This window comes from Marmota flaviventris, chromosome 14 (assembly GCF_047511675.1).
Source record: "Marmota flaviventris isolate mMarFla1 chromosome 14, mMarFla1.hap1, whole genome shotgun sequence".
Classification (NCBI taxonomy): Eukaryota; Metazoa; Chordata; class Mammalia; order Rodentia; family Sciuridae; genus Marmota; species Marmota flaviventris.
The window spans coordinates 77,169,855-77,193,813 of NC_092511.1; the positions used below are offsets into that span (position 1 = coordinate 77,169,855).

A 23,959-nucleotide genomic window follows, 5' to 3' on the forward strand; every position below is an offset into this window, starting at 1 on the left:
CCTATTAACTTTCAACTGTGTGGCAACGAAAATGTGGAAGAGGACATAACACAGCCTTACGAGACGGATGCCCTGGTGCTTCTACAGAGGAACAAGGGCAGGGCTAGGTGTGCTCTCCTCCTAGACATCCTACCTTGAGATGTCACCAAGGAGGTCTGGCTCTATTGGGTCACCCACCCTGGCCTCTGGGGCTTGGTGGGCTATGTCCAGCACTAACCTTCAAGTGTCCCCTCCAAATTCTGCTCTGACAATCACTTCTAACCCCAGCTGGTTCTCATTCTCAGGCATGGAACCAGCTCACCCTGGTCCTCAGGAGGGTTAGAGAATAGCCTGTCCATTTTCCCTGATTACATAGCCATCTGAGGCCTCCTCACCCTTGGTGAGCCTGCACTCCTAGGGAGGCTGTGCAAGTGACACTGCCCCACCATCACCTGTCCTACTAGCACACAGGAGTGCCACTGCACATACAGGAAGCTCACTCTGAAGAAGCTAGCCATGGAAGGAAAAAGGCCACCTAACCTTCTCAGTAAAAATGAAACCATGCACTGGGACTTTGGTGTTACCTCAGAAACAAAAACCAAGTTGGACTCAAAATCCTACCCCCTAAGAGATGCTCTTACTGTGTGGCTCAATAGTTGACATAGCTTCCTTTTCAGAAATCACCATTTGACAGAAGTGGTCTCCAATGTTGGCCAGGATGTACTTGGCTGTGTCCAAATCCGTCCCAACGACATTTCTGGTCAGAGGTAGCCACAAGCCAATTGCTTCACTGTCATATTTGTTTGGTGTTAAGAAGCCTTCTACCCGCAACACACCATGTTTGTTGAATTGCAACCTACGGAAAGTAGAAAACACACAAAACTGATTCACAACTTGTAATTACAATTTAAATCAATAAAATCCTTCAAGGTTTTCTGTAATTTCCATGATTAATTACAGCCAATTATTTGTGAATGCCAACAGAAAGATAAAACACTTGTATTTTTTCTTCCACAAAGAAAGCCTGAGAGGACTGGGAGAGGTGCATTCTGCATTCAAACCAAAACAGAGACACACTCCCTCCACAGAGGCAGCTCAGACTGCTGGGAATAGGACTTCACAGTAAGGACAGTCACCAGTCACCAGAAGATGATAATCTGATCAGATTTGAATACCTCCACTGTTTTCAGAATAATGCCCAGCTCAGCAAGAAAAAAAGGCTACTCAGTTGCTGAAGCAAGGCCACATGGACCTGGGAGGGGTTGCGCACCCACCAGAGCCCCTGTTGTGTATCTCTGTTGTGAAAGGAAGCATGAGAGGGCCTCAGGTGCTCCAGAGAAGTAGGGAAAAGGCAGAAAACTTGCCCAGAACTCACTCAATTTCCTATCATACTTGGCTTTTTCATGAGCTATGTGTTAGTTTTGATCTTTTTAGTTGGAGACATAAGAAACTGACCCAAAATGTACACCAGATGTGATAGATGTCGTGACAGTCACTAAGTGTTCTGTGGGGCTCATGGTGAAGCCGCCTGCCTCATAGAAATAGTAACTGAGCTTGCCTTGCCACAAAAGGTAGATAGTAGGTAAGAGAAGGTTATGTTCAGTAAACAGTGTTTCATACAAGAAGAAAAGCAGGTGAATTGGGTGACAAGAGACCAATAACATTAAACCAGAGTTTACTCCCGAGGTGAGAATCCAGAGAGGAATGCTGGGTCAACTACTGCAGGCCTTCAGCATGCTGCTGGGGACCCAGACCTCCTCCACTAGGCACTGGGGACCTCCTCGAGCCTGGGAGACACACAAAGTGTGTTCTAGAAAAACCACCTGTCCAGAAGAGTGCAGGGTGAGCAGGACAAGACAACAGGAGCTGCGTAACAGATAAACTTGCTTCAAGCAATCCAAAGAAGAGTTGCAAGGTTTAGTTAAAACAGCCCAAATTGGAGAGTCATGACACTAAAACAAGTATGAAAGCCATTTCAAAGGGGGGAGGTAATGACAACGGGACTTGGCAACTAAGCCTTATAACTGAGACCCGGCCTCTACTTCTGTTTGATCTGTAGAAAAGCCGAATGGGAAATATTCGAGGAGGTGGCCAAGGACAGCTTTAATCTACTCTTCTCCAAGCAACAGGGGAAAGTTAATTATGACATTCTTTTACAAAAAGAGTGACTGTGTTCTAGTTTCAACTACAGTGGCTTTATTATAACACTAAGCAAAGGCACCTCCCCCTTAAATTAAAAAAAAAAAAAAGGAAAACAGCTAAATCACAGAATCAATGATTTTTAGATGGTTCAAGAACAGTGATTTTTAAAGAAAGAAAGCTCTGATAATATTACACAGAACAACAAAGTGATCCCCTCCCTAAAAAGCCTTGGCAACTTCCCTCTCCCTCACTCCAGTTACACTTTTCACAGCAAGAGCCACCAAAGTGCTAACAAAGACCTGGAGGAAGCACAATCATTCTGCGGTTTCTCCAAAATATACACAAGTGCAAATGCACAAGCACCTTTACTGTACACAGAAAGTCTCCTGAGAGGAAGTGGAACAAAGCTGACTTGACTAGGAACAGCCTGGGCCAGACACCATGCAGGATGCCCATGTCTGCACCACAGCACTGCGACACACTCCACCGTCTGCACTTGTGACTCACTCAGCAGTGAAGGGCAAGCCAGTAGCCAGGAACTGGATTTCATTACAACAGCCTGAAACTGAGAGCACTGGCAGCTCACCTCGCTGGTGTCCTGCATGTACTGCTTTGAATCACACAATCCTTAAATACTGAAATTACTTGTGCACTTCATTCAGCTTATCAACCACCTTTTTAACCTAAGATTTTAAGTTAGATTTTAACTTTGAATGAAAGAGCAGGAGAAAAGGAAGAAATTAAAAATCAACACTTGTTTGCAATTATAACTGTTGGACCTGAAAATATCTAAATTATGAAAAACTGGATTATATCCAAAGTTCATCAGTACCCAGAACACCACCATTTGTGTCTCAATGAAAGAAAAAAGAAGGATGTCCTTTGCTTCACTCAGGCAGAAGAATTTACAGAAAAGGAATTTGACTCATGAAAAAATACAATATAAACATGAAAGCTTTGTCTATTGAGTTGAGATTCTTCACAAGACATGCCTTCTCCCTGCTGGTAAAGGAAACAACAAGCAGGCCTGAATCCCACCAGTGGGCAAAGACACAGCTGATGGTTCCAGGAGGGCAACCTGGCAGGACAAATGCCAAAGCCTTGCACACACACCTCTAACCTAGCAATGCCACGTCCTACAATCCTTGCAAAGTACAGCCAGAGACATGGACAAGAAGATGTCAGCTCCATGTTATTTCTAGTAGCAAAAAATGAAAAGTCATCTTAACATATCAACAAAGGAGTTGCTGAGATGGGATATCAAGCATTGCTATAATGGGTTCTTATGCAGAAATGTATAAGTATTTGTAGAAAAAGATGAATGTGAACAAGAGGTTCCTCCTGGGCATTGGAAAATAAATCCAAAACAGTCCATGCAATATACTAATTGGATGGGCCTGAACACTGCCAGTGCACATTCCTAATTTGTGGTGGATTTTCAGAACCTTCAGCATTTTTCTACGATGACAGTACTTTTAGAAATAAAAACGTGTACTTCTAAGCTTCTCAGCTTCATTTGAAAAATAAGGTGTGGTGGTGCACGCCTATAATCCCAGCTACTGGGAAGGCTATGGCGGGTAGATCACAAATTTGGGGCTAGCCTGGGCAATTTAATGAGAGTCCCTGCCTAAAAAAAAAAAAAAAAGAAAAAGAAAAAGAAACAAACAAAATAATATGCAGAAAGCTCTAGATTAATGCTCATAGATTAGAAATGCAACCACTACCTTCTTAGTTCTAGCTCTGCTAAGGACAGAAGAAGAAAAGTGCACAAGTGGGCCCAGATGCCATGCACTCTCTCCCAGGCCTCACCTCCTGAAGTGGAAGAAGCGGCAGAACACAGGTGAGTCCTTCTGCTGCTCTTTGTCCTTACGCAGGCTGTCCAGACGACACTCCCGGCACTTGGGCAGCTGAGCCACTATGTTCACACAGGAGTCGTCCTGCACAAAGGCCTCACCGCTCTGCTGCAACTTCTTGAGTTTAGCAGGGTCTGTCAAAACTGACTTCCGGGCTGGTACTAGGAAAGAAAAAGATCAAGGAAACAGAATCTCAAGTTTTTGGATATCACATCAATATTTGATTAAATTCTACTCATTAAGCCAATATTCCAAAGAAAGGACTCCTTCTCCACTCCTGGTTCAGAGGTAATGTCAGGAACATGGCTGACAGCGGACACCAGAGAACAACTGGAAGGTGCTCTTCTCTCCAGGTCGGCACACTCTCCTTTCACAACCTAGTCAGCGGGAATGCCAGAGCAGCACTGCGAGGCAGAGGCCTCAAGCAAGCTCACTGCAGTACTAGCAAAATACTAGAACAGGTGGGCACACCTCTCCAGAAGACTGAAGTCAAGGTCACTCTGCCCCTTTCACACTCAAGAGAGGCTGATTTTAGGTGGGTGCGGTGGCAAACTGTTTGTAATCCCAGGGGCTGAGGCAGGAGGATCGTGAGATCAAAGCCAGCCTCAGCAAAAGCAAGGCACTAAGCAACTCAGTGAGACCCTGTTTCTAAATAAAATACAAAAGGGCTGGGAATGTGGCTCAGTGGGTGAGTGCCCCTGAGTTCAATTCCTGGTACCAGCCCCCCCACAAAAAAAAGAGAGTCTAGTTTTAAGATGAGTTTTTTACAGCACTCTTTTAACAAAAGTGAACCAATCACTTTCCTACATAGATCCTTGGCCCTCAAAGTAAGGGCTATTTTCTAAGGACATCTAAAGACGTCTCTTAACTCCTGACATGTCTTCAATTCCCTGCACACACATGCTCCCCTCAGCAGACAGGACTGTGGATAAGCTCGCTCAGGTGAGTTCTAACCTGTGATGGGTAGGAACTGGAGAAGAGACGTTAACAAGGTCCTTACAGAAGAGGAGAGCAGAGGCGAAGCCACCACAGGACAGGGCAATCACTGTCTGCCCAGCAACAGAAGAGAATCCACAGCGAGCCCAAGACAGAAAAGCCCCTTCTCCTCAGAGACCGCAGTGTACAAAGAGGGAAGGAAGTAGGTTCTTGGGCAAACAAAAACAACTTCTAGGGAACCAGGTGAGAGACCAGGCTGGGAGAAAACTGGAAGACAGACCCCAAACCAAAGAGGGTTTTAAGTAAAGTAAGTGTTCTCAATAATTCCCTTAGAGGTGATCTGTTGCCTCTCTTGTACAGCAGGCCTGATCACCCCATGACATGCTGAATAATGCTGGTACTGATGGTCCTTGACCCTTAAACACTCTCACTCGGTTACAGTGAAAGAAAAAGTAAAGAAATGAGAAAATAAAGGAGATTAATAGTTCAAGAATAAAGTTTTCATTACTCAAATGACATCACCCTTCAAGTTGGACCAGGTTCCCTCATCTGTTCTGCCCTGGCTAAAAAGAGGAAACATCCAGAGCTATGCAAGGTGAACTGCCTACATCTATCCCTCAGTGAAGAGAGCAACTGTCAGCGCCTTCCATACTCGCTCAGAACAGAGCCAAGAGAACAGGACAATGCCCTGTTCCTAGTAGCCACCCATGCACCTCAACAGGAAAAAGGCAGCTCTTCGCTCTGCATGGAGCCAGGGAGCAGACTCCTGTGTTGTCCAGCTTTCCAACAGCCACAGCCGCACTCATGGACACAGCTCGGAGATCCTGGCAGGTTTCCCAAAACATGCTCACTCCTCAGCTACAGACGGCAGGACGTGCTAGTCCAGGAGGTGTGACTGGGTTTTCCTTTCCTTACAATCATGCTAGATGGGGGACAGCTGCACAGCATATTAAGTGAGACAAAGCTGGACTCTACTCACTTGTGAACCCGTCATGTGCTTAAAGCTAGTTGACTGAGGGCTGATGACTCAAAAAGAATAAAGAAATAGAACAGATACATGCTTACGAATATTCACTTCATTTTGGGAGTTACATAACTCCTGAGGAACAGTATGATCTTATGCAAATTAGCATCTATATTAACCTAAACCTCAAGAATGAAAAAGATGGGGTACAAGAATCCCCCTAGGCCAGGAAAGTTCTTTCTCTTCCTCCAGATGTACACTATAAAAGGCCAAATCCCCCCACTTTGCCCTCTAATTTCAGAGACCTGCAGTAAATAAAAAAAAAAATAGTGTGGGCAGATTGATTTTTTACTGACTCAAATGAACAGGGTTTAAGTTTTAGAAACTTAAACTACTCTACACGGATTTTCCCAATTCTGATAATTACCAAAATTGTGATAATTCTGACCATCATTTAAGGCACCTTTAAAGTATAAAGGCTCTGCATCTTTACCATGCTGAAGCCACTTCATTCTTCTAATCCTAGCAACCCAGTCAGATGACCTTCATTACTGAAATGCACCCCAAACCTACCAGTACCCCTTATCCAAAAGGCTTAGGGCCAGAAGCACTGCAGATTTCTGGCTCTTTTTTTTAATCTAGAGTATTTATGTATGTGTAGTGAGACACTTGAGATGGGACCCAAGTCTAAACATACAATTTCACATATACTGTACAGACACAGCCCTGAAGGTAATCAAATCCACTACTTTCAGGGTGCCTGCCCTCTGACTGGGAACATCATGCAAGAATTTCCCACCTGCAGTGTAACAATGACATGCAAAGAGTTTCAGATATTGGAACATTTTGGATTAACGATATTTGAACTAGAAATGCTCAACCTGCAGCATGAAGCACAGTACTACTTTCCCTACAGAAAGACCTTTTAGTTTGAATTGGTGAGTGTGCAGTTCCTCCACTAAGTAAAGTGGCACAGCAGTTCAGCAATGTCTTTCAACATCTTTAACCAACACTCCCTTTTCCAGAGTGAGGATGCAATTCTGTAATCTGTTCTCAAAAATTCAGATCTGAGCTTGTGTGTAAGGATGAAGTGTCACCTCTTCCCCTCTAACCTGGACATGACAGGAAAATCGCAGCAAGAGTTGAAGAGACAGTAATCAGCAGATCACTTTAGGTTTCATTTTTAAAATACTTTCTTACAATGAAAAGTCGGGATAATGCTCACCTAAGAGAACCAGTGACATCATGGTTAAGGCTATGATGGAATGCCTCCACTTGGCGAGGTTAACAGACACCAGCCCTCAATCACAGCGCGAACCCATCCATTCAACACAGGCTCACCTGAACTTCCTCTAGAGTCACTTCCATGTATTCTATCACAGAGAACAAAACAGACACCACCTCTACCCTCTAGCAATGAAGACTTTAGAAACACTCACCGTTCTGGATTTTATTGTTGCTTCTTGTACAACAGCTTTCGTTGTCTACTTTTCCAGAAGTCTCCTTTACACTCTGAGACTGGCAACCTAAAGCTGAAGGTTCGACCATTTTTCCTGAACAACTATGAGAGCTATCACAATTAACACCTGCTTTCACGTCTGGCTTCTCTGAAAAGATATCAGAGGTGGAAGGTGCATGTTCTGGGTGCTTCTGCAGCTCGGGGGTACTGACAGTTTCCGCTTCTGCCCTGGGAGAAGCTTCTGTAGGTGAGCCCTCCTTAAGAAGGCCAAGGGGTGGCTGTGGAGCAGGCTGCAGTCGGCCTTCCTGCTCAGTGTCCATCTTGGGTTGGTCACAGCCAACTCTGCGCTCACTTAGAATCTTCAGGTCTCCAGGCCCAACCTGAGCAGGCTGTGAAGAGGGAAGCCCTGCTCTGCAGACATCTGGTTTTGTTCTCAGTCCTTCAGGCTTTGTGTTTAGACAGGAAGAAAGCTCTTCTGGTAAACTCTGCTTAGGACACCTGGAAAACACAGGATGGCAAAGCAGCACATTAAGACCTCTTTCAGCTCTCTCGATTCCAAAACCAACTATATGTTCCCTTCAACAACCAGCATGGATGAGAAGGCTGCTTCCATAGAGAACTCAGGACCGGTTTCTGTGAGCCAAAGTTAAAAAAGTCATCAGTCAACAACTCACAGAAGTATCTTAAACCAGAAAAACACAAGTGCTACTTACAACACAGTGAACCTTAGTTTTCCCTCAAAACAAGCTTAAATGGAACCAAAAATTATATTCAGCAGTTAATCTCAGTGGTTTTCAAAATGTCAAAATTAGTCTCTGCAGGGCCCATTATCAAAGTTTTTTTTTTTTAAATATTAGAGAAACTTCTGAACTTTCTTATATAATGAAGATTACATTTAAATTTGAAAGATATAACTAATATTCTTATTGCTTGCCAAGACTTGGAAATTCAATCTCATGGCAGGCAAATGTGTGAAGATAAAAACTTTTAAAATATGTGTATTAGAAATACTAGGTATCAGGCTGGGGCTGCAGCTCAGTTGTAAGGTGCCTGCCTCACATGTGTGAGGCACTCACCGGGTTTGATCATCAGCACCACATAAAAATAAAGATACTGTGTGTTTATCTATAACTAAAAAATATTTTAAAAGAAATACTAGAAATCCCTTAAAAGGTAGTCATCCAATATTTAACCAGCAACAGAACAAATCCTGTTCGGCCCCAACCCAGCCGAGGTGGTTAGGACCACAGCAGACACTACAGCGGGCGATGACTGATTCACAGACTCACTCTGCACCACCCCATCTTACTCGAGATATCCTTGAAGGACTTCATTTCTTCAAAATTCATTCTAGAATTCTTGCCCCATCAAATAATACAGCTTTATTTGTACTTTATTTTTCCTGCCTCTAACAGAGGATTCGTTCCTGAAGAACAATTTCTCATAAACAAGCATTCCTATCAATCTTCTGTTTGGGGTGGTACTAGGAATTGAACCCAGGGCTTCACATAAGCTAGGCCGTGTTCAACACTGAGCAATGAGCACCCCATAGTATTCATAGCATTTATAGTAGAAATCTCAGTCTGGCCATCAATAATTTCCTGATATCCTCTGTTGTGAGACTGCTTTCCTTGCGCCTGAGTACTACCTTACCACTCTCCAGGTATCAGCATAGGAACTTGTCCTTTGTCTTTCCCCCAGCAAGCAACGTACTCAGCCACTCTCCCACGTTTGGGGACAGTCTTCCCAACCCGCCTCTCTACACCACAGACTCTAATGACCACATCTTGTCTTGATCATAAGCCGCCACTACCTCCCAGAAGAGGGCCTTCCCTCTCTCTGCACCATGCTCACTTGAACCCTCGTCACACTTGACATCTCTTATTCAGTACCTCCACCTGTCAGTGACACCATCACTCACTGCTCCCTTGTGTTTCAGTCCCCTCTGCCACATCTCTACACTAGACCTCAGTGACAAGGCTGAGAAGTGATTCTTACCTGTACCTGGGGTTGACTCACGTCTAGGTGGCCCCTCATTGTACTCACATCTCCTCCCCAATACCCACTGACCTCCATCTTCCACATTCAACCAATCCGTTCTTTTCTCCTTCCGAGCTCTACCCATCAGCAGCACTCCAAAAGGTCCCCACACCATCACAGAGCCCACTCCCGCCCTTCCACACTGCTTCCTGTTGTCCTGTGTGCTGTCTACACTTTTCACCGCTGAAGGAATTTGAGTAACCCCTCCTCTCAGAAACTTATGAAAAACTTCCATGGACAACAGTGAACCATGACCAAAATAATTGGTTGTGATTAAGTATCTTTAACACAGCACTACTCACCCTTGAGGAATCTTTGCTCCAAGGTTGGGTGGAGAGTTGGCAGTCTGAGGAGTACTTTGCTGTCTTGGGTCTTTACTAGGAGGGGTTGCTGCGGTACAGCCAAGCAGGATCTCCTTAAAAGCTGTTGTGGGAACAGACTGTACAGGACACATACTGGGAGAAGCCTAAAAGATATCAAACCAAAGACATTAAAAGGGAAGTCCCTAGCTAGAAATATGAATTGCTAGCAAAATTCAAGATTTGCTTGGTTTAATAATAAACGAGCACAATACCATCACCAAATAAAAGGCCAGCACAGTAAACAGGTGATAAGTCACAAAATCAAGGACTCACATCTAAAGGCTGTAAATAAATCACTTCAGCTTTCCAAAAACCTTCAGTGTTCCTACAAAAGATCACAAGCTGATCTTTTTCAGACCTCAATCGTATGCCAGGAAAACACAGTTATATAGCAACTGTTTAAAAATGCAATGCACAGAAGTGAACTTTTGGTGACAGTCTCAGTGGTGGCAATGTCACATGCATTTGTTTCAACATGACAAGTGCCTACCAGGCACTTACTGCGTAGACTGGCGGGAGACCTGACCTCGTAGGACTCCTATAGGCCTACTGGGTACAACATAAGCCTGTGCAATGCAATAGTGGCTGAAGACACGACTCTTGCTCTTAAGTGGCTCATCAAGTCACAAACGTCATTCCAAGCTGCAAAAAATATTAAGTCATGACAGGCCTACGGACAAAGACAGGAGGACACCCTCCCCTTCCCTCTCAGATGATTACACCTTCACCAAATGAACACATTGGAAACACCTCTCTCCAGTTTCTCATCCACAAAAATAAACTTCCCACCCTGACACAAGAAGGAAGAGGTACATGCAGGACAGTTACCATGGTTGCACCAGGTGGCACAGGCTCCCCAGGCCCCAGGTGTAAGTCAAACCTCTCCGTCACCTCTGTGGGTGCCGTGGTGCCCTTTCTCTCTCCTTCCACCCAACCCAAAGAACCTTCAAAGTTTCTTCTTCTAGTCATTAGCTTCTAAAATCTGATGTAGAACTTGAGCCCTGACAATTCTAAATATATTTAGATGTCATGTACACAAGTCTTTTCCTCATTTATTCTGGCAGCCTGGAAAATACTCCAGGCATGGTGGCATAACCTATAATCTCAGCTACCTGGAAGGCTGAGGCAGGGCAATCACTTGAGCTCAGGAGTTTCACACCTGTTTGGGCAACAGAGCAAGACTATCTCAAAAACAACACAGAAACACCTGAAAAGAACTTAACAACACTAACAAAGTTTTGGCAGAGCTTCAAGCTACTTAATTGCTGAGTGATCTCATTGTTTGTTCTACTATTTCTCATTGCATGTTCAACTTTCCTCTCCTTAAACATGAACCTAGTGGTCTCCAGAAGATACATGTTTGCTCTTGGACTTAAGGGAATAGGGGTGGAGTACAAGCTTGGGATAGTCAACTATACCTCTCTGGACTGGTTTCCTAATCCTTTAAATGAAGAAATGAGCTGTGTATTTTGAGTATTATTTTATAATTCTCTTTTGAGTATTATTTTATAATTCTCTGGTAATCACCTATTAAAAGGCCAGCCTCCCAAAGTTTAATTGCCCAATCTTTGTGTGTGTATGTGCTGGGGATTGAACCCAGGACCTTGTGCCTACCAACTGAGCTATATCCCCAGCCCAAATTGCCCAGTCTTTACCAACGCTCATTTCAGGCTCACTCTTACCTTTCCTCATAGCTACCATCTTACTCTGAATATGTTCAGAGTTGATGCACTCACACCTGTGCTTGAATTCACTACTGAGAACATAATTAGAAAGACTGGACCAAAACATCTATGCATAAATTTTGACTACAATGTCTGTCAAACTGCCAAAAAAATCTCTCCATCTCTCCCATTTCCCATATCCAATCAATGATTCAAACCTTGCCTCTATTTCCAAAATATTCAATCTATCCACTTCTTTCCCTGCCATGCTATCAACACCTCTCCCCCTGGACTACATATCTTGTAGCTAGCCTGACTTTCTTCCATCTTTGCTAATCCTCTGCTTCCTGCTCAAAATTTATTCTACCACTGAGGAATCTTTCTAAAATAGAAGTCGATAAGACGGCAGCACTCTGCTGCCTGCAGGAACCCCATGTGTTCCAGACTGTCAACTCCATCGCCCATCCCACTTCACTCTCTCCCTTGCTCATCGTCCTCCTGCTGCACTGGCTTCCTCCCTGGTCCCAATCTTCAAACAGCCCAAGCCTCTCTAGCCTTGCTACTCCCTCTGCCTGCAGTCTTCAGTGGCTAGCCAGTTCCTGCAGTCACCCTCCACTGGCTCAAATGTCTCCTCCTCAGAATCCCCGATGACTCACTCCAAAGTAGGTCCCATGAGCCACTACCCTACTACTATCATACTCCTACCATGCTTACATCTTTCTCAATCATTTGTCATACTGTCAAAGTACCTTCTACTTAGTTACTGTCAGTTTCACAAGGGAAATTACACTACTTATGGGCAGAGGCCCTGTCCCTGTGTCTGTTAACACCACTTCAAATCCAGACATACGGCAGATGCTCAATAAAAACAAGACTGGCGGAATGATGTACCAGTGAACAAATGCAGTTACCACCTCGTATTTTTAAACAGATATTTAATAAGTAAGTCTTATGAGTTAGCTGAGGCAGTAATAATGGTCAGTGTTTCTCATAAGCAAATATTCATAAAGTGTGTGTTGGAAGGAAGGAGGGTGGGAGGGAGGGTGGGTGGGCTAGCAGGAAGGCGAGGAGCAGGATGATCTGTTTGATGGTGGTGACCGCCACACCAAGGACAGCATCTAAGAGGCCTGAGGACAACACAGCAGTGACCAACACTGAATTCTGGTGTTAGACCCTGGTTTGAATTCAGTCTTGACAATTCCTGGCACACTAATCTCGCACAGTGAGAGTAACAAAGCATACTTCACAGGATTGTGCTTTACCACAGCAGCTTGACACACAGCAAAATCAATTTTGGGTTCAACTATCTTAATGCAGAAAAATTCTGCAGAAGTTTTCTCAGCTGCATCACTGTGTGATAGAATTCACTTAACTTGGGGTGCTTTCCTTGAAGCAGCTTAAGGACACCCCTGCGACTTGCCTAAGGTGAAGCTCCATGGGATGGACACTGCCTCCCAGCCCGTCATTCCTCCTGTGTACACCTCTGCACTGTCTCTGACTCAGAAAAGGTCAAAGTTTCTCCTTACCTGAAGAGCTTCCCTGAAGGTCTTCTATACCAGTCATGGCAATAGTTCCTCCCTGCCAGCAGACGGAGATAATATAATTGAGTGCACGACAGTTTCTTACAAGGGCACTGCTGGCTCACTCCTCAGCAGACCTCTCAACTAACCAGGCAGCATCCAAACTCTGAGGAATAGTCTGCTAGGCAGAGAAGACCTTCAAGGAGCCAGCTGCCACTGGCACACAGGCTTATCTCATCCAAAAGGACTCATATCAGGGCAGCCCAGGATCGTGCCTACCTAATCCCAAACTCCTGCTTCCCACAACAACCCTGCAAGTCAAGCCTCACAGCTCAGCGCACCTGGGAGGTGCGAGCAGGAAGAGCCGGGCTGTGTGCTGCGGTGCTTCCACTCACCCCACACATTAGCTCCTCCATTCCTTCACCTCTTCAGCCCCTGGAGTCGAGGCCAGCTGGGTTTCCTACACTTGCCTCATTCTAAGAATCACCCAGGATTAAAAAGAACGGTGATATGAAAAAATACTCACGGAGGCTACAGAAAAGCATGTTTAGTTTATTTAAAAAAAAAAAGAAAAAGAAAAAGAAAAACAGGCCTCCGTGATATATGATAAGGAAAGGAGCAAGGAAGGATTTCAAAACAAAGAGTCTCTGAGAAGCACAATGACAAGTGAGGTTTCTTCTTTTTGTTGCATTTTCTAAATAAACCAAAAATTATAAAATAACTTTAAAAATCAATGTCAGACTTCTAAGACTTCTAATACTCCAGGTAAACACCTAAGACCTCCAATTTCTATTAGAATAAGATGCCTTGTTCAGTGCTTAAGAGCTGACACAGGCTTTTTAAAACATGGAATTCTGTTTCTCATTTCAGATGCAGAGGTTAAGAAATTCATCCCCAGGCTGAAGTTCAGGCTTACACTTTTAACAGCTTCTGTTGTGCCCAATATATCCACTTGTTGCTCCTGGGTATATGGACGGTCCCACTCCCTGCCCTTCCAGAGCATGCGTTGGGCAGAGGATCACATCACACATGTGCGTACTACCACATTTCACAAGCACCTCCTTGAAGGTTACAAATTTACTCCACCCCCTTTCTGTCGATGATAAACCTGACACTTGGAAGAACTGACACCTTTCCCCAGGAAACCCCTAACCTCAGTTCTGTCCATTCTTCCTCTCCAAATAAGGTCTCCCATTTCTACCCCATGTCCCCTAGTGCTCTCACAACCCTCCTTTCCATGCCCCTTGACTGTTCCCACAGATAGCCACTGCATCAGGTAGCACTTGCCTACTCCTAATAGCCTTGGCAAACTGGCCTTTACTGGTCTCTACCCTAGATGGCTAATAATTCCAATGTCACACCTGACAGGCTACAACTCCACCTAGCTTCTCACCAGGGGGATTAATTGGCAATGACCTCTCTGAGTTTAACTCTAAGATGCAACACTCACTTGCTGGCTTGGCATCCCCTTCACAGTCCTCAACCCAGAGTCTTGCTTCTATTTCCTTCTCCCACCAGCTCAGCCCTTCTAAACTGGGGGAGCACACAACACCATGAATGACCGACCGTGTCCCTTGCACTTTCTAAGCTTCAGCAGTTTTCTACCCACTATTAGGAAACACCCTCGTCCTCAGTCCTCACACCTAGTCTTCCAATGGGCCAAGTCAACGCTGCCTCCAAAGCAGCTCTCCACTGCCTCAGTTCACTGACTGGCTTCATGCTCCTCCGTGATCGACAATCCCACTAACTTCACCTGTGCCCTGATTTCTATCCAACCCCCTTCCTTCACCCATCATCCCTAAAGCTCAAGTCCATCACGTAAAACTTAAAACCCCTAATACCCTAAATCACCCTCTATACCTAACTGCCAGATAAAACTCAACTTGAGTCTGCTGTATCTCTCTCTCCTTTACTCTTCCTTTTATGCTCCTCCAGCCACATGCCCTCTAACAAAGGGACACACTCTTGAGAACGTCTGCCTATACTACTCTGTGAGGCAGGCACCTGCACAGCTCCTGCTCAGAGCATGCCCTCCAAGCTTGTGGGACACTATAATCTGAACCCACCCACCCCCACCCCCCCCACCCCCGACTACAGGCTCTTTAAGGCAGGAACTCCAAATACACTTCAGTCTTTAGGACCAAGTACCCAGCCGTGGTAAGTGTTCAACCTTGTAACTCCAAGGCAAAAATAAAAGGTAATTAACACTAATTTCTATAATGACTTTTTCCTTCTTTCCTGAACAACCTGAGCATCCACCCAAGATACCTTGGTGTACAAAGCTTTTGGAGAGGTATCGAAGTTCCTAGGTAGGATCAGGAAAGCCCTCCGGCCACTAGCCACAGAGACTACTGTGTGCTACAGCACAGTGCTAGCTCTGGTTCTAGTCAACACTGTGGTCCAGTCTGCCCCCACCATGAACCTTGATTCCCTCACTGACCCTGGTCCATTACCCATGCTGTTGCTCCTTGCCTGGCTCCCGAGACCTCAAGGTTCCTTTTCAAATATTGTGGACACTTTAAAAAAAAAAAAAATCGTTATTTTATTTATTTATTTTTATATAGTGCTAAGGATCGAACCCAGGGCCTCACACATACTAGGCAAGTGCTCTACCACTGATCCACAAGCCCCCTGTGGATACTCTTAATAATAATATCCTGATCAGTTTTAAAAATCTATACTTCACCCTGGAGCACAGCATCATAAAGGTGTCTTGTTTTTGTGGTGCTGGGGGCATATCCCAGGTTTGTCTTGCACATGCTAAACAAGCCCTCTACTACTGAGCTTCAATCCCCACCCACAGAAGTGTTTTAAATAATCATACTAAGGAAATATCCATCAACACAAATGCATTTTTATCCCAAAGTTCAGAAAGTCATTTGTACTGGAACAGGTCCTAATGTTTGAACTCACCTAGAGAGAAACAAAATTTCTTGATCCAAATAGCAACTATTTGGGAACAGAATTAAATTTGGCACCTGAATCCACATGGCATTCATGGAAGCCCAAACCTTTTCTGGCAGAAATTATAATGGCAAATCAACTACTTGCTTTGAAAAAACCAGTACATTTCCATACCTAACCATGAAAGACCAATGAAACTTCCTTATTATCAAGAGATCAAGGGGTCCATTTCATCAACATCCAATCTACTCAGAATTTTAAGATTCTTTCCCTTGTCTCCTTCCAATATAACACATACAATTCAATTTACCTTCAAAAACTCCCGCATGTGGTAAAATTGTCACATCTGCTAAGAATTTCCAGCAAATATCCCCAAAAACGAAACCTTAAAATACATATATATATGTATATTATATCCATCTACTACATATATATAGTAGATGGATATAATGCCTTTATTTTGTTTTTATGCGGTGCCGAAGATCGAACCCAGTGCCTCCATATGCCAGGCAAGCACTCTGCCAACTGAGCCACAACCCCAGCCCCCAAACTTATTTTTAACGCAAAAAATAGTGAACTAGAAACTTATATTATCTCCATCTGCTGCAGTGTAGAAATCATGGCCAAGATCGGGAACTTGCACAAAAGAGTGGACAAGACAGCACACAGCCAACAGAAAAGACATCTATCTAACTACTACAGAGTCTGGCCATGCAACAGCAGAGCTAAAGAAACTTTACACAAATGACAAAAGCAAACCAAGATTACCTCAGAGCAAGATTTTGCTTGTTTGGAAACCAAGCTTCCATTATTCTCAGAAGACTTCCGTTTTACACCTCCAATTCTTGCAGAATTATCTAAAATGTGTAAAAATAGGTAAGCTGGTTTCTTGTAACATAAGGAAAACAGAGAAAAGGGGGAAGGAGAAGAAAGATTTTAATTAGATAGTACTGTATCTTACCATATGTCACGAAGTTATCATGTACAACTTCAACATGAATCAGTGAGGGATCGACAATTTTCAATGCTGGAATCTTAAAAACAAAAACAAAGAGGGGCTGGGGTTGTAGCTCAGTGGTGGAGTGCTTGCCTAGCATGTGTGAGGCACTAGGTTCAATTCTCAGCACTGCATATAAATAAGTAAAATAATGATACACTCACAATTAAAAACCATTAAAAAAAAAACTAAAAATTTTTTAAATGCTTAGGAACACATTGAAAATTGGCTCTATTAAAATAATAGAGTATCTTACAAATAATTTCTTTTAAAAATGATAGTAATAATTTCTATCTCTTATTCTCAATTCATAAAATGAGAAAATATTATTAGGTCCTTTAAGATCACAGATTTTCTGTGTGGTTATGTGGCCCTGGAACTCATCTTTCACACAGTTACCATGGTCTTTACCTCCTCACAGTTGACTTGAAGAGTTTTAGATGCTGGGTTTCCATTCACAACAGTTGCTGAAAACCACTGAGTAGATGGGTCCAAACTATAAATTTTTACTTCTGAACCAACTAAGTTTTTGTCACCTTAAAAAAATAAACGAAAAAAAATGTTAGAGAATCTGCGCTACCTTCCAATAGCACCATTATCCAAGACATTCGTCCCCAAATCTGTAATTTCTATAAACATAAAGATAAAATAATTGCTACAAACTTAAAACAGACATTTCAGCAAAGCTAAGAGAAAATGTAGGCTTTTAATGCTCCATTTTCTTACAGATTTGAATTCAAATAATATATTTATTTTGACACATTCCATCAGAACAAAAAGTATCAGACAATTCATCAGAAACTCACTGTTCTGTGTAGTTTTAGAGGAATCAAATTTAGGAACCCCAACAGAACTGTGAGTTTAATTCAGAAAAAAAATTTTTTTTCTTCATGACTGTGAAACTGAGAAACTCAATACCATTAAATGGGAAGGTAAGGATTACCAAGGAATTTTATACAACTAAAATTCCAAACATCAAATTCCATGTCAGAATATAACTGAGCTTTTAAAATGCCTACATTACATTTATAATTTCACATAATTTCTGAACTTTACAAATTAAACTCCTCAATCATGTTACATAGGAAAACTTTTATTTTTCAATTTTAAAATTAATTACAATGAAAAAAAATAAGAAATCTTAATGACAGAATGAGGGAGAAGAGCTAAACCATAGCTTCTTAAAAGCAATCATTGGTCAACTTATGAACTATCAACAAGAGAGCATCCACATACCTTTTAAAAGATGGCTTTCATCTAAATGTTTCACAATCAAAGCCTGAAATTCTTTACTGATGCTCTGATTATCAGTAAGGGAAAGCCGAAGATTGTTTACATCCTGTAAAATCAAAGATTGTTACACTTTAAGGAAACAAAAAGGAATTATTTATAAATCCCAATGACCATTTCAACTGGTCATCCAGACCAGTTCAGGTAATGTCAACTAGCCATTTGATGGCACCAAACCATTTCAACTCCAGTGAACTGAGTAGGTCAAGAAGTTGGAAATTATCAAACACAGGCATAAGGCCAACTGAGAGGAAGTCACCCATGCCGAGAGCATGAGAAATACCAAGTGACTCAATCATGATTTTAAGCATGACATAACTTTGGTTATGGGAAAATAATAAGTGAATAAACAAGTTGGTTGATCCAACGTTAAAACAAATCCATATACCAAATACTGGGAAATCCCAAGCCCAATCCAAGAAACAAAGACACACCGGAGAGATGCTCACTGTCAATTCACTAAAATCGCTGTTTTAACATCTCATTTCATATAAATTCATTTAACCTAACTATATCCCAAATACATTCTACTTTACAAAAGGTAAGGAAGCTGGTGGTGGGGGATGACAAACAGAAAACCTGAATGCGCAGCCCAGAGCTTCAGAGCGAGCCAGTTCTGAAACACTCGGTTCTTGGCAGCTGCCCCACCTGGCACTCGTCCGCCCTCTGGCTTTGTGTACACACCCAGTTATGACAAATGTATACAGACCGTCAATAGGAACAACCAGCCAAACCAAAATTCTAGCAGGGCAAAGAAAAACAGTGCTAAACATAGCAGCCCTTACAACTCAGGGCCTTCCCACTTCTCTGCTACTGTGAGATACATCCACAGCAGCAAGAGCAGTCCACCCATTTCTCCCACTTAGAGAAGAAGGCTGAGCTGGAATAGTGCATTTTCTTAGTCAGATATTGCTACATAAACCAGGGCAGCCACAACAGCTCAAAGCTAATTACCAGAATGGGTCATATATTGGTTGGGTTTTTTCCCCCTCATAATTTAGTACTACAATATCAAAAAAAAAATTCCAATTCTTATTATAAGATAAGCAATCTATTGATGCAGAGAGCCATATGGGGCTCCCTGGAAAGGCAGAGTGATTCTAGTCTACCTAGGACAGTTTTAGGGCCTATCTGAAGTGCTAGATAGTTCATCTAGAGACCCTGTCTTATTTCTTAACCATAAGTAACTGAGTCAAATCCATCTAACCACACACCTTAAGTTTCAATACCAACTTCTGCATATGCCAAATGACATTCAGGTGCTCTCTGCATTATTTAGAGCAAGCATCCTATAAATTCATTCAGCAGAAGCCTGATGTGATCATCCATATCTACACAATAGTGTCCTGAGTAAAAGCCAAGAATGCACACTGAAGTTTCCCTCAATGAATTATATATTAGTATTACATTAAGAACAATTTTCACACTGAGAACCCAAGGTACAACTCACTGAGAACAAACACTAATCTAGATTTTCCCTTTTTATAAGTTTTTTTTTAGTTGAAGATAGATAAATAAAGGTATTATCTATGTATCTATCTATCTATCTATAATGTAGATACTGACGATCAAACCCAGTGCCTCACATGAGCTAGGCAAGTGCTCTACCACTGAGCTACAATCCCAGCCCTAGATTTTTCCTTTTTAATTTCGAGAAACAAAACTAATACTTCTACCTTAACTGAAAAACTAGGACATGTGGAAGATGTAAATTCAGGAAACAATGCTGGCAAGTAAAAACTATTCTACCACCCAGTAAGGCAAAAGAGCCAAACACCCATCTGTGTCACTGGTCCTGTAAACAAATCATTCTTCTCAAGGCAGGAAAACCATCAAGATGCCTAGTAACATACGAAGGTAGCTTGCATGCGAACTTAAGTGGAAGCATCCTCCTTTATTCTAACTACTTCTACATTATAAAATGAAGCCTACATGATGGGCCTTGTTTTCACTCATTTCCAGGATATGGAAGTAAAAGCAAAGCCAATTGTTGCAAAAGCCAGTGTGTGGCTTTCCAGTACAGGCCCAGAAACTCAGCCACCGGCCCAGGCTGCCTATTAGCAAACACACAGGTTTAACAGTTGTGCATACTACAGAAACAAGTCAGGTCTGAAATCACAAAACAGAGTGCAGTGCGTAAAGGGGACAGATGTCATTACAAAACCAATAGTATTCTGAAGGCAGTGATCTCCTCCCTTCTAACATTTTCATAACAAATACTAATATAAACAACCAAAAGCCCACATGTTTAAAGGTGAGAGTTTTCCAAACGAACTGAAAAGAATGTATGTGTATACAGCCAATCCTCAGTTATGTTCCACCAGATTGCCAAAAGGAGAATTAGTGAATACCAAGCCATGGGTCTTAAGAGAAACATGGGATCTTATGAACCTCTGGTCACATTCTCATCGACTGATCAATATATAACCTTGCTGGATGTGTTTCTATGAAAGACACCTTATGCAATACACATTGCAGATTCATCAGCCTTGAACTCGTGTCCACAAGCACCCCACCTGACGGCTGGGCAAAAGCTCCTCTAACACATGTACTTCAGACCCACCACAGCTTTTTTTTTTTCTTTTTTTTAGTTTTCGGCGGACACAACATCTTTGTTTGTATGTGGTGCTGAGGATCGAACCTGGGCCGCACGCATGCCAGGCGAGCCCCACCACAGCTTTCTTGAGCTTATAAACACCAAACAACATCTCAGCACTACATCTGGGACACTTTACACAGAAAAAAAATCACAAAAGGAAAACAAGAAAAAAAGCAAAAACAAAAACACGAAACAGTGAAACTAAATAAGTTGCAAAAAAGGTACTTGTTTACACCAGGAGAGCTGAAATAAGATGGCAAAGGAACATCACCTTAACTGGCCTCAGTGGGAACCTGCATCAGGCAACTCAAAAGTGTTCTGTGCACATGGATGAATGAATGTAAGCCACCACAAGTACTGATTTGGGGGCTACAAATATATTTTAGTAGGTAGGCAAATTCACAAACATACAATCCATGAGTAACCAGGATCAGCTGCATTATTGTATGCCTGTGTGTACTCATGCACATACACACAACTGCAATAGTCAACTTTCCAACATTATTTCCATGTCACCTAGGTGTTTCCATACATACCATCAATTGTATACCCTGTCCTTTCAAACCAAATGGATGGCACAGACCATAGGCTACAATTGAAGGATGCAATCCAACAACCCTTTTTTGGGGGGAATATCAGGGATTGAACCCAGAGGCACTCAACAACTGAGCCACATCCACAGCCCTATTTTGTATTTTAGAGACAGGGTCTCACTGAGTTGCTTAGCACCTCACTTTTTGCTGAGGCTGACTTTGAACTCACGATCCTCCTGCCTCAGCCTCCCGAGCCACATAGCGTATGCTACCGTGCCTGGCCCAGGCCCAACAACTAACCCTTTTTTTTTTTGTGGTGCTGGGGACTCAACTCAGGGCCTTGTGCATACAAGGCAAGCACTCTACCAACTGAGCTGTGTCCCCAGCCCCCACAACTAACTCTTGATGGGATGGGTTCATCTCTTTATTAGGCATCTAAATATGGGCAAAACACCAAACTTACTTCTCATGTTAAAAGAACTTGAATCTCTGTTTTTAAGAATGATTTAAGGATGATTTACCTGTATAGGCTTTAAAAGATCTTTGGAAAGAAATACGCTTTGCTGATCTCCTAGGAAGCGAACAGAAGTTATGGATCCCAAACCAACTTTGTCCAACAAAGGTTTGTACACCTGGGGAAAAAAAAAAGTTTGGCATCATAATTGCTATCAGCATCATTCTGAAAATGGAACTGGCAATTTTTAGGCCCACAGGAAGTAACAAAGCTTGTGTTTACTGCAAGGACCTCATAATAATGAGGTACCTACAAAAATCACACAATTTTCATTTAAACCCAGTAATTTAAACCAGATATGCATTTGGGAGTCATTAACACACAGGTCCCCAGATCCTCCGTTTCCTAAAAATTTATGCAAAAGAAGTATATGCACATTTTTCTGGGGAGACTGGATTATGATTTCAGAAAACTCTTAGCAGGTGGACACAAAAATATAAAGAGCAAAATATGACTTAAACTGTGACCTCCAGCAGCTCTTCTCACTCATGAGCAAAACCCTGGCTTTGCCAGCAGCAGGTGAGGCCCTCCAGGATCTGGCCAACTTTCAAGCACCATTCTGGCCTTTCCAACTACCTGTACCTGACCTTCCTCATAAGCTCCAGATGTCCTCTCCAGATACAGTGGTCACTCTCTTCCTCAAACTGCACCACATTTACAACGTAGATACAACCCAGACCTTCTTGTAGTATATTTAGAGCCAAAAACAATCCAGAGCAGGAGGAACCTTGGAGACCCTGAGGCCAGGAATGGAAACCTCTTTTATGGATTGCTGCCACAGAGACCTACCCAGTGCTGCCTAGTCTCACCAATTTTACAGACACTGGAAATCTAAATGCACATTCCACATTTTTTTAAAAAGGCAGCTAACTCAATTTTCTTAAAACACTTAACTGTTTGGGCCAAACCAAACAGATCTATCTATATGTATGTATGACTACCAGTTTCTGACCTCTGACCTTGACATTCCCCACACTACTTCGTCCCCCATTTTTCAAGTGAAGAAAATAAGACCCTAAAAGCCCAGGGATAGGCCCAGAGTTGCAGAGCTCCTACAAGGTCTGGCAGAAGATTCTAGGTGCTTTTATGCCCTCTGCCTTGTCACAAACATGGACTACTGTTTCATGTGTGTGACAAGGACCAAACACAGGCATTTCATTTATATTTTCCTTGTTTTACCCAAAACAGATGAAATGTTCTCTTTTCCTCAGTTTTACTCACTATTGCAGGCCACTGAATAGTTCGTTCAGAAATTTCAGGTGACTTTCGTTCAGCCAAAACCAAATTATGTTCTACCAAAAATGCTTTCCTCTGAAGGCTGTAGACTTCTATCCATCTTCTCTTCCTCCAAGATTCCCCATCAAACTCGACACATACCTGGATGAAAATTGGAAAAGCAGATTCAAGTCACAAACATTATCAACATACAAGCTTAACCATGTCATTATTATTCTTGAGTCTCCCACATGCATGTGTTACTCCCTCCTAGTTCCCTGCCTTTCCTTCATAGCCACAGCAAAATAATCACACATGTACCAAACTTGATCCCCAAACTACCCTGGGATACAAAAGTTCAGGGCTTTCAGGATCAGTGCCCTCAAAGTAGTCTCTGGGTAGCCCAGAAACCAAAGAACCCCACTTAGAAGGGATTTACATGTTAATTAGATGTGTGAACTTTGGGAATTAGATGAGACAAATCTGAAACCCAGAACAACTACTTTTCCAAGTGCATTGTAATTCAATTCTCTGTTGACACTGCAGTGGGCTTAAGAAGACCCCATCATGACACCAGCTGCTTTTAGACTCCTCTGGTAGACTACTTAGCAAAAAGCCCTAATGCATGACACACCTTCAATATACCTTGCAATAGAGAAAAGGGAGAAATTTACTTCAGGGTTGGGAGTCTAAAACTATTTTACACGATAAAAGAAATAAGTAATTAATAAATGACCCCAGAACTACTTTTTTTTTTTTTTTTAATTCCTGGTATTGGGGGGCTGGGGCTGTGAATCAGAGGTAGCATACTTGCCTGGCACACTTGCCATACTTGTGAGGCACTGGGTTCTATTTTCAGCACTGCATATAAATAAATAAAGGTCTAACAACTAAAAAAAATTTTTTTTTTAATTCCTGTTGTTGGGGATAAACCAGAGCACCTCATTCATGATAGACAAGCACCCAATCACTGAAAGACCCACTCAGC

General features: G+C 42.6%; 1 protein-coding gene across 3 annotated transcripts in view; it reads right to left on the bottom strand.

Annotated features, from left to right (window-relative positions):
• Positions 1 to 23,959, bottom strand: part of Kdm3a (lysine demethylase 3A) — a 44,924-nt gene that overhangs the window by 13,643 nt on the left and 7,322 nt on the right. For all 3 annotated transcript variants that reach the window (XM_071601793.1, XM_027948853.2, XM_027948852.2), the window contains exons 3-12: positions 22,978 to 23,133; positions 21,764 to 21,874; positions 18,057 to 18,159; positions 17,232 to 17,356; positions 16,785 to 16,857; positions 16,592 to 16,680; positions 9,676 to 9,839; positions 7,314 to 7,831; positions 3,931 to 4,135; positions 621 to 835 (exon numbers count right to left, since the gene is read on the bottom strand). In XM_071601793.1, the coding sequence (XP_071457894.1) occupies positions 621 to 835; positions 3,931 to 4,135; positions 7,314 to 7,831; positions 9,676 to 9,839; positions 16,592 to 16,680; positions 16,785 to 16,857; positions 17,232 to 17,356; positions 18,057 to 18,159; positions 21,764 to 21,874; positions 22,978 to 23,133 (1,759 nt within the window). The remainder of the gene's footprint in view (positions 1 to 620; positions 836 to 3,930; positions 4,136 to 7,313; positions 7,832 to 9,675; positions 9,840 to 16,591; positions 16,681 to 16,784; positions 16,858 to 17,231; positions 17,357 to 18,056; positions 18,160 to 21,763; positions 21,875 to 22,977; positions 23,134 to 23,959) is intronic.